The sequence below is a fragment of the Micromys minutus genome (genome assembly GCF_963924665.1).
Source record: "Micromys minutus genome assembly, chromosome: 5".
Classification (NCBI taxonomy): domain Eukaryota; kingdom Metazoa; phylum Chordata; class Mammalia; order Rodentia; family Muridae; genus Micromys; species Micromys minutus.
This window is the reverse complement of record NC_137974.1, coordinates 23,497,227-23,508,745: the sequence shown is the minus strand read 5'-3', so window position 1 is coordinate 23,508,745 and position 11,519 is coordinate 23,497,227. Positions and strand designations below refer to the sequence as shown.

Here is an 11,519-nt window from a genome sequence, read left to right as displayed (position 1 = left end):
ACTCATCTGAGGGATGGTGGCACACTAGGCCTGGGGTCTGTGCTGACATTCTCAGAAGTCAAATACTGATAGCCAAGAAGTATTCATCCACCAGTGTGCGAGAAATACTTAGACCAGGGACATTATTCCCATAACTTCTAAGTATTTATTTTACAATGAAATAAAAACTCAGATGTGCATATTTTAGGCAAATTATCTATTTATTTAAGTATTCTAAACCTGCTCTCTTTTTCAAACTTATGCCCCAAGGATGCAGTTTAGAAAAATTACCTGTAGGATGATAAGCAAAATAAGATAAAGCATTATTTTCTGGTTTTATTGATTGAGATCTGGGTCTATTAAAGCTAGATCATCAATATAAAAATCCTTAATTAAAAATGATATATATTTATATCAGCCTTATACATTATACATGTCTGTATAGACATAGGTGTTACATACCTATGAATAGTTAATATTCATGTACACATTCATGCACATATGTGTATATAAAGTAAAACTGAAAAAATCACTGAGTTTCAAACACAGATAAACAAATACATGTACATACTGATAATCATATATATACTGATTATTTTATGATTTTGTGTAGGTTTGTAAATAATAAAGATGCTAACTCTTATTGGCACAATTATTGAGAAATGGCATTATTTGAGGTGTCATAGAAAATGCTTAAACCATCATGACCCAGGCTTATTAGGCACAGAATATGAATGTGTTTGCTGTCTAAATTTTAATTTGGGTAATTACAATCTGCCCAGCTCAATTTTGTCTTCAGTTTCAAGTATGTGTAATTGAGTTCACTGCTTTCTGTATTGAAACTGTCACACACACATATAGTCAGTTTAAAGCTCTATGCTTAGCTGGAAAACTCCTTGTTGCTATTAAGTGTAATTTCCCAAATTTCTTCCAAATATTGTTTACAGCATCATTGTTTTCGATTAAAATGATTTCACAATATAATATTAGTTAACAAATTTTAATGATTAAATCATGGTGATTGCTACAGATGTCTCTTCCACAACATTATTTTTATCATTTTGGCTTTAGAAGTAAGACTTATGAGAAATGTACTTACATGTAAAAATTGAACACTCACTTTAAAAATAATTTTATTAATGCTTTAAGTATGTAGGGCCTAGAAGAGTTATAGCATTTGATTTATATGCCTTGAGTGTTTTACAAAGTAAAAGTGAGAATGAATAACAAATGAATAACAATAATTAATGTTCAGGAAGGAATACAATTTCCTTCTATTTATATATTTCACTACAGACTTCTCCTTCAATGATGTCCTTGAATAGATTATTGGGCACTTTAATGTGAAGAAATGCTTTAGGACCAACTACTTGAATGTGACACTTTCAAATATTGGCTGAAAATAGAGTACATTTAAACTAGGGCTCTATTCACTGGTTACATTACTTTGAACTTACATCACACAAACATTAAGTCTTGGAACTTAGAAGAAGCTGGTGAGGCAAGTCAGTGGGTAAAGGCACTTCTGACTTATAAATACTAGAGTTTAAGAGCAGATAAATGAGAAAAAGTTGAAATTTAAGTATTGATAAAGCAATTTTTAAAGATGCTTATAATAAAATATGTAGAAAGAAAGTGGGTTCATTGTGGTTTGTGTGCAGAGAGAAATTAAGACAATGGCATCGGTTAGTGGTAGACTGGCTTACATAGCATGCTTAAGGCCCCATGTTCAATATTTCAGTGTCACCAAAAACAATGCAACTAAATCAGAAATTAACCAATGTTAATCCTAAAAGAGATGGTAGAAGGAAAAAAGGACAGTCCCAAATATACTGACTCTGGTTTAATAATTAAATACAACACAATTATGGTGTTTGAGAAGTGAGAGTGAATGAGTGTGAAAAGAAATACAAGGAAAGAGAGCTAAGTATCAAGACTGAAACCCCCTCACTACCCGTCTCCAAACCTGTATCACAATATCACACAAATTGTTTTACTTTGCCTTTTATGTACTGTGAAATAAATGAAGAGTTGTTTATTTGTCATATTCATATAAAATATATCTACAGCTATCTAGAAAATAACACTATATGAAAGCTTGACTGGTTAAAGTTGCATATATTGGTATTACAGCCTTTATGATCATGTGCTGTGATTTTTTTCCCCTTCTGTTCCCATACAATTTTGGGAATGACTGAAGTAAAAAAAAAAAAAAAAAAAAAGAACAAAATATACCGAGGATTCTAAACAGAGCTAAATGTGATGGTCTAAAAATGATAGTACAAATCCTGGACTATATCATTTATTTGATAAATATTATTGACAGCATATAAAGCATATTCTATACACTTTAAGATATTGATGTATTTATTTGTACATGTAGTTGTAATTAAGGATGGAGTTGTCATGGTGAACACCTGGAGTTCAGTAAGGACCTTACATTTGGTTCTTTCTTTCTACCATGCATGTTCCTGAAAAATGAACTCAGAGCATCACACTTAACTACTAGTCCCCATAACCAGTCTGCCACCTCACCATACCCAGTTCTATTCTACAGTGACTCTCCTTAATCTCTGGATATGGCTGGGCCTATGCATGCACTTATTGTGACAGAAATGGTAACAGTGATTTCAGGGCCCTGGCTGGCCTACTATAAACATATATGACTCACGAGGTGGACTTATAGACAGAAGAGATGTTTCACAGGAAGTATGTCATTGATCAACGTTGGGTAACTGTAATGTTAGACCAAGAAAAGTTTGAATAATATGTCTGTCATAGTTTATTGGCTTGTTCTATCATGTTTTTCTTTCTGTGTGTCGAAAGTCTGGTTTTCAAGGGAGACATTTCTGTAATCATACAGCTGAAGTTCTGACCTAAAACCTTAGTCTACTAAGGTCTTGGGTGAATCTCTTAGCCCTCTGGACCTTTCTTTTTTTAGTTTAAAGGTTTTGTGGGCAAAAGAATTGCATCTACTCTTCCTCAGCTGGGTATTTTACTCATTTTCTCTATGGCACATACATCATTTGGCAGAAACTTTGTTATGTAACTTTGGAAAATAAATTCAAATAAAACACAAAAGTAAAATAAGGAACCTTTGACTTATGAATAGAAATGGTATGTCTAGGACTTGGTTTTCATATGAGCCCATCTTGGTGTCTTGTCATACACTGTCTGAATTGGAGATACTGGAGCAACATTGTGAGACGCATTGCAAAGTGGCCTGCCTGCCTCTGTAATTTTATGAGGAGGTTTGTCCTCGGGGTTGGGCGGAGAAAAAGAAAGGAAAGAAAAAATTTAAATGATAATAATTTGTGTACGATTACAAACATCAAGCTTGATGTGAATATAAATCAATGATTGTCTTTTACTATTGCTGTGCCTCAGAATAAACCTCAGCTCCATTTCCTTAGAGCCATTTCCCAACTGCAGTGCTATGAAAATATAAAGACCCTTCAGAGAAAACAAATTATGCTTAACCTTCCCCTCTTAACAGAAATATAAAATGTGATGGCTCTGTACAAATATAGTTCTTCCACACAATACCTCATGATTACTGTGATGTTTTGCACACTACCTCCCTGGGAACACAACAAAATTTACACAAATCTCAGAGTGTTGTGACTGATAGGTAAATGGTGTCTTAAGAACTTGTAGATGTTGTGAGGGCTGTTGCTTTTTTCTAGCTTCTGGTTACCATGAACTTATATTGGTATTCTGCATTTACATTGTTATTGCCAGACGTACTGCTGGCAATACCTTTCCTTGGCATATGGGTCAGTCTGGTCCTACTGCAGACTTGAGTTTTCACTGGACTTCTGCCGACGTGCTTTAATTTTAACTGTACAATAGCTTAAACATGCTCTCTATAAAGCATAAGATGCTAAATGCTAATGATTTTCCAGACACAATCAGCAAAAACAGGTAATACACCACCATTGGCTACAGCTACCAAAATCTGTAACAAACGGATAACGTAAATGTGAATGCTCCCAGCGACTTCACCTTTTACAAAGTGATACTAGTAAAATCACACAGATAAGAGCTTAACATTATTCAACATGTTTATTTGCAACGATTATTTCATATTGAAGAACACCAAAATATTGTGGCTTGTCACCCAAAGACAATAATAGTTTAATAGTAATTTATTTTAAACAGCTACTGATAATACAACCAATCAACACATTAAGTGGTGCCAACATTGGCATCTTGCTAAATAATCTCTAGACATTGCAGAGAGAGTGCATCTTTCAAAGATAAGTCAACAAGAGCAATCAGAGCAGAAAATTAGAATTTGGTATCTTAGAATTAAAATACAGCTAAACTAAAGTTTTAATTGGGGTGATCTAAAAGGGCACTTGATGTAATGATCTCTTTCATTTGTTACTAATTGTTTGTTCCTGGTGCAGAAGAAACATATACAGGAATGTTACTGAATTCAGTTAAGATGTCAGCTTCCTTAGAAGCTGTGTTTTATTATTAAGCAACTAGAGGGTGGGGGTGGAAGAGATGGCACATAGAAATTCTTCTCTTGCCTTGTGCTTGTTTTCTATACAAGAATTAAGCCAGAAAACTTTAGGTTTAGCATAGCACACAATAATTTTAGACACACACCACACTCCCCCCCCAATATATATATATATAATGGCTTATGAGCATATTAAGAGGTGAGCTGTTCTGCTGGAGACAGACCATCTCCCTATTGTGGTTCAAGTCAAGCTCAAGTTGGAATTCTTGGTTCAAAGTTTTCACACTGAGAATGTCTAGCAATGGCATTAAATTCCACCTCCTGTGTAATTTCAGTGGCAAATTTCAGAATGGCACATTCACAGACCATGACCGAATACTTTATACTCCAAATATAGCATTTTGCATTGCTGAATTCATGGTGATTGAATTTTTAACTGCAATTTTCAGTAATAACTTTGGACCTAAATAACTCCTCTGACAAATTGCGCAGGATTTTTTTCATAAGTAGACTATATCCTCATGTTTTATGTTTAAAATATGAAGAAACTGCTAAATTTTAAGAAATTTTACATCAGAAAAGTACATAACCCTACAATCAGTTGTAAGGCTAAGTAAGGTTGTTTTTTTTTTTTTTTTTTTTCACTAAATTCTTTTTTAGTTACTTGTCTGGAAAATAGCTTCTAAATGTAATTCTCACATTATTACTATATATTGAAGGACTTCATAAAGATGACTGATGTTTAATCTTTTATTCAAGATGCTTTAAAAATATTACACGTCTCAAAAATATAACAAAGTGATCCTTTTAATTTGTGAATATTTTAATAGTTTTAAATTATGGGCATGGTTTGGGTTATTGGAGACAGAGTGCTAAATAGTAACAAGAGTATCAAATATGCTTGATTATAATGGTTAAGAAATGCTGCTTCTGGTCAGATAATCAGAGAAGTCCTATTCTGAATTGTGGCTGTGAGCAAAGAGAGAGTAAAATGAGGGTGTGCACCATGGGAAGATCTAGAGGGAAAGAGAAAGCTCCCTACAGCACACACAAGTGGTGTCACTGAGGAACACATTATTGACAGCTTTACAGGATGTATGCTGAAAATGAATGACTGATTTTTGAAGACACTGTCAGCCCACCAGACTGTGCTCACTTAGACCATGTTGGATGGCTTCTGTAGAAATGTTGTCCATGCCTTTTGTCCATTTGTATTTTATAGGATGCTTTTGTATGACACTACATTTTTTTAAATTTAAGTAGATTCAGAAGTTTTGTGTTTTAGTTGTCCTATTCATGCATGTGTACATCATGGATACACTTGCAGGAATTAAATACATCTATGTAATTAACAAAATGGGTTTTATACCAAAATATCCTCATGCCGAATGCCTTTTTTTTTTGTACAGGGCCTCTTGAAAGTTGCCATAGATAACGCCAGAGCTCAAGAAAAACAAGTTCAACTGGAAAAAACAGAGCTGAAGATGGATTTTTTAAGAGAAAGAGAACTAAGGGAAACCCTTGAGAAGCAGCTGGCCATGGAACAAAAGAACAGAGGTATCTGTGAAGCTCCACAGAGGTCTAATAGTTTAAATGAAATATCCAACTTAATAACATTGCTGTGTTTAGTTCTTTAATTTTTGCTACATTGCCTGTAACTGAACATAGGGTAGCAATTGATTCCTGAGTAAATCCTATTTATGGTTACTCGAAGTCCGCACTCTCTTCTGTTTTGTACTTCGGGAGACTGGGTATGTCTATCCTATAGTTTTCATTGCTTATAGAGGGTAATGAATTCATATTCTTTAAGATAAGAATGAGCTTTGATAAGATGGGGTGTCTGATGAAGAATGTTGTGTTCACTCAGAATGGCTCACCTCAGGAGTTAAAGTCGTAAAAGTAAACTAGAAAAGACTGATTATCCAAGCAAAGCAGGTTTGGCATGATATTTATCAACCGAAATGGAAGCTTGATGACTATCTGAGCAAATGACTGAAGCTAAGTGTTTGTATAATTTTCCTTCTGATACTTCATTTTCATTCAACGAGGTCAAGGACATAGAGTACAGACCAAAAGGAATTCTTACTGGATAAAAATAATGGCATTATTGATCTGAAAATTGTTTCTTTTAAAGTATTGTACTGGTCATTGACAAACAATTTTGAAAGTCATTCATATTTGCATATTTATTTTGTACATGGATTTGAAGATGACAACCAATCTCTCCTTCCGTTCAGCTACACGTCTTTACAAGACCTACAGAAAAGGGTGATTTCCCTTTCTTTAATTTTATAAGTATTCAGTATAAATTCTTCCACTGTCCTCCCTTCAAGTTTGAGGTGGTTATATAAAGAACAATGTTTCCATTTTACAATTTTCATGGCTGTTTCATTAGATATTAGGAGTCAAATGTTAGTAGGTTTCTGAATTCACCATTTCAGACACATTATCATACATAACACTCATTCAGCATATAACATGGTATAAAATAATATGAATATATATATTTTAAAGACTAAAATAATTCAAGCATAGAAAATTTTGATAATAGATATGTATAAAGTGAATAAGGAAGCTTGAGTACCGAGTTGCATCTGTAGAAGCATTTTTTCATGAGATAGCCATATTTCTAATTTTTTCTAGTCTGAAGAAGATTCATGTAAGACTAAATGGTAGGCCATAGGTTTGCTAAAATAACCTTTGGTGACTAGAAAGTCTAGTAAGACCAGGTTTTGCCTTCAGTTTTATTCCTTTAACCACTAGAGGGCAAAACATCCATAGACCACACCTTGAATCTCCTCCCATTTAATTAACTTCCCACAGTAAGTGGGTGAACTGGGAGGAACGAAACTCTTCGAACTCAAAGGAAGAGACCTCAGAGGAAAGGCCCTATGGCAGGAAGAAGGAACTAACAGAGTTCACCTCCAGCAGAAAGACACAGGGGCCTCAAGTAAGAGATGGAGTTGCCATTCCACAGTCAACTGTAGGGTTAAAAAATGGAGAAAAGCCTGAGGACAAGGAGGTACAGAAACAGGTCCAAAGTGAGATCCAGCTCAAGGGGAGGTCCCAAGGCTTGACACTATTACTGAGACTATAGAGTGCTCAAAATAGGGGACCTATCATGACTGCCCTCCAAAAGAACCAAGGAGCAGCTGAAAGAGTCAGATGCAGATATTTGCACCCAACTAAAGGACAGAAGATGCTGACGCCTGTGGTTGAATTAAGAAAAAAATGGAAGAAGATGAGGAAGAGAAGGACCAGCAGTCTCAATTAATCTGAATCCCAAGATCTCTCAGACATTGGACCACCAACCAGGCAGCATACACCAACTGATATGAGGCCCCTAACACACACACCACAGACGACTGCTGTGTCTGGGTTCAGTCAGAGAAGATGCACCTAACCCTTAAAAGGCTGGAGGCCCCAGGGAATGGCAGTCTGGTGGTGTGGGGGGATGGGAGACTGAGACACAAAGAGGGGCAGGTACAGGTAGTGGAACAGTAAGAGGGTGCACCAGGAAGGGGATAAAATCTGGAGTGTTTAAAAAAAGATTAAAACATGAAAATAAAATCATCATTATTCATACTTACCTACTATAAATGGATCTACACATGAAGTGTACTATCCTGCAGACAACTGGTTCAATCTTATTTCATGGAATCATAAAGGATTGAGTGGTAAATGTTTAGTGCTGTGAGTGCATGTTGTATGATCTTCACTATTTGTAACATGTTTCACAACTATTATAGCTTTCCATGAATAAATATTAAATAATAACATTTGGGAAAAAAGTATAAGAACGGTGAAATAAGAAAATTATTTCATTAGGAAGTAAAGAAAATTAGCATTAATTTGAAATCAGTGCCAATTACTTCACAGATTAGAATGTAGTCAATGCCCATTGGGTAAATTTATTTGAGTTATGTGATACCAAAGCCAATGAGCTCAAGGGGTTGATGGGTTGCCGTTAACTAGAGCTTATGGTGATACAAATGAGACAGGTGGGAAGAGAAACTGAAACTGAATATTTGCTGGAATACTTTCCTAGGTTTCATGCTGATGAAGTATGAAATCAAGTAAATTCATTGTCCTTCAATGGGCAGCAAGAAGCAGAACAGTTGCTCTTCATACCTAAAAGCTTGTTTTCAAACATACATAGTGGTTATCAATTACCCAGAAAGATAATTTTAAAGGACTTACATTTGCCACCATTTCTACATGAGTTCATCTCCATAGGTGTAGACGGAGTGAAAGCAGTCTATGAATGTACATTTTGATTGTTTATATTGTTATTACTTGTTGGTTATCATTAGAAACCAGTATTCTAATCATGTCATGGGAGAAAATGTATGATAATCAACTTCAGAATCATAGTCTACTTTTTCATATAAAACCATGCTATCAATAAAACATTATTTCCATTGCGATTTGTAACAAAATAAAATTATAACATGTTTTCTTGAAATATGTTATAGTATTACCCAGGAAGTAATCATTCTTAGAAAAAATTAATTAATAGTGTTGATTATAATATTATAATTACTATATTATACATATTATATATAGTATATTAATAACAGAAGTACGTTATTCCTCATATACATGCAATATTCTATGTTTTATAAAATCAGAAGTAATAATTATTAGAAACCTAGGACTTTTTTTTATTTCTGGTTTCTTCCAGCAGCATTTGTGGAGAGGTACTGCTTCCTGAGAAAATGGACCCACATACAAGAGTATGCACCATTGTGTGTGCTCTATTGTGTGCACACAAAAATATGCACCACTGAGTGTGCTCTGCAGCGAACTGATTTCAGGCAGAGACAAAGCCACAACTTTTACATTAACAAGCTCCATGTGTCTATGGACACACAAATTTGCAATACTTGGCGCCCTCTGTTAATTTTATTTCTTCATAGAAAAACTAAGTCATTCTTGTAATCATTTAAGACCTAAATAAAGAATTGGCTTTTATGAACTTATTCTTTGGGATTCTTTAGGTTGAAGTTGGGACTTGGGATTTCCTCTTTTCAGCCAGACTCTGTTCTATAAGGAGAAATGAGCACGGTCAGGATTATTGACAGTTTGTTAATCAGCATCATAAGGAATCCGCAAAGTAATCTGCAGGTCTCTTTTTCCAGCCATCGTCCAAAAGAGGCTAAAGAAGGAAAAGAAAGCAAAGAGAAAACTGCAAGAAGCCCTGGAATTCGAGACAAAGCGCCGGGAGCAAGCAGAGCAGACACTGAAACAAGCAGCAACAGCAGACAGTCTCCGGGTCTTAAACGGTAAGAGCACGCAGGTTTTCGCATCAGCAACTTTGATTTGTATCAGCGGCGGGAGCAATGTAGACACGTGCTTGTGAGAGTGTATATGTCTAGGTCTCGGGCGCTGTACAACAAATGCTGTATTTGATAGGAAAATTGATAATTTTGTTATTTAATCTCATTATCTGAATCTGGGCATTGTTTCTGCTTCACAAAATTCATTTCTACAGGAAAAAAAAGATACAAGGTTAATATAAGAACCCCCTACTCCAATCTTTTATTCAAACAATTTTACTTTATCTACCTATACCTTTTGAAAAGTCTTATAATTACCGTTTTATCAAATGTTGAAAAGATGAGAAAGATTTACATGGTTTTAAACCCGTATCAAACAAACAGGTAGCTCTTGGTTTTTTTTTTTTAAGACAACAGGAATCAAATGAAATATATCTTCTTCCTCTGTGCTTTTAGACTCCCTGACCCCAGAGATAGAAGCTGACCGTAGTGGCGGGAGAGCAGATGCTGAAAGGACAATACAAGGTAGGAATTTGCAGAAGGCTATAAATCTAGCTCTGGCTATATGAGTTTTTCCTCGGCTTTAGGCTGCTATTCAAGCATGTAGCCTACCATCTGGGCCACATCAAAACAAGTTCAAACAAGGTCAAGTTCATCTTGCTTGTTTATGTGAGTGAATTCATTTTGTGCTGATAGATTTTCTTTAAATTAACAGGTCATTTCTGTTTAGATAATGCAATTAAAAAGGAATAATTAATTTTAAACAATGTATGATTTAATCTTGGACCCTGTAAACGTCTTTTACTGGGTCTTTGAAGCACAATCTAATTCTGGCTGGCTTTACAACTTCCATTCTACATAAAGTTATATACTATAGAAATAGTTTTAAAATGTAAATGTGTCTACTCATTTTTTGTGACCATCACTTCAGGATACATACAAAATAGATTAACTAAATGCTAATAGCAAGAATTATTGTATAGGTCCTATGCAGATATGCCTACGTTCTGTATACAATAGTATGCACTTCAGTAATGAAGGTCTGCAGTGCTACATCATCTATAGGTTACTAAAGTGGTTGTGTTAAACTCACAGAGAGCTGGATGCGGTGTATTGTGAAGCCTTTGGGATTGAGCAAGAATGAAAGCGGAAAGCAGCATTTACTTTCTAACACCTATTCCAAGAGAACAAATCCATGAACAAAATGAGTATAGAAACAGGGAAGAGAGCATTTATTTTCCATTCCAAGTGAAGAGGATTCTTCAAGGGGAAATCTAAAATGATTAATGGCTGTAATCTTCCCAGCTGCTTTTGTTTTTCATTTTAAGCTCAATCACTTTTAGGGCATCATTTGATACTTATTGTATTACTAACTCAGCTCCAACACTCCCAGCCTTGGCTTCCTGTAAAAGAAGCACCTTTGTTTCGTATCATACAACACAATAAATAGCAATCCAAAATTTGAAGAAATATTTCTGGAGATATAATGTTATATTTTAAACCAATATTGATCTTCCCTAATGTCATAATAATTAGCACGACTTGAATAATATGCCATTGAGTAAAGATTAATGAAGTTCTAGACGCAAAAGTTTAGCTCGTTTTTAACAGAATGATACAGTTCAGTACATTTATGCATATCTTAAGGATCATGTGAAAAGAACATAGATAGTAGAGAAAGTTACTCTTACCAGAAAGCCAATTCTCATGATTAGGAATGAGATCCTCAATATAGGTGAAGGTAATACCGGTTCTAGTGTGCTCACACAAGGGGTTATGCATACACTAAG

The 11,519-nt window shown here is 35.0% G+C and overlaps 1 protein-coding gene across 6 annotated transcripts in view; it reads left to right on the top strand.

The window, feature by feature from the left end:
- Positions 1 to 11,519, top strand: part of DACH1 (dachshund family transcription factor 1) — a gene marked incomplete at both ends in the record, with an annotated part of 377,461 nt that overhangs the window by 319,666 nt on the left and 46,276 nt on the right. For 5 of the 6 annotated variants that reach the window (XM_080916938.1, XM_080916936.1, XM_080916937.1 and 2 more), the window contains 3 exons: positions 5,860 to 6,007; positions 9,592 to 9,735; positions 10,186 to 10,254. In XM_080916938.1, coding sequence (XP_080773064.1) covers positions 5,860 to 6,007; positions 9,592 to 9,735; positions 10,186 to 10,254 — 361 coding nt within the window. Of the gene's footprint in view, positions 1 to 5,859; positions 6,008 to 9,591; positions 9,736 to 10,185; positions 10,299 to 11,519 lie in introns of those variants that run through there. The other variant, XM_080916934.1, reaches the window with a different exon arrangement.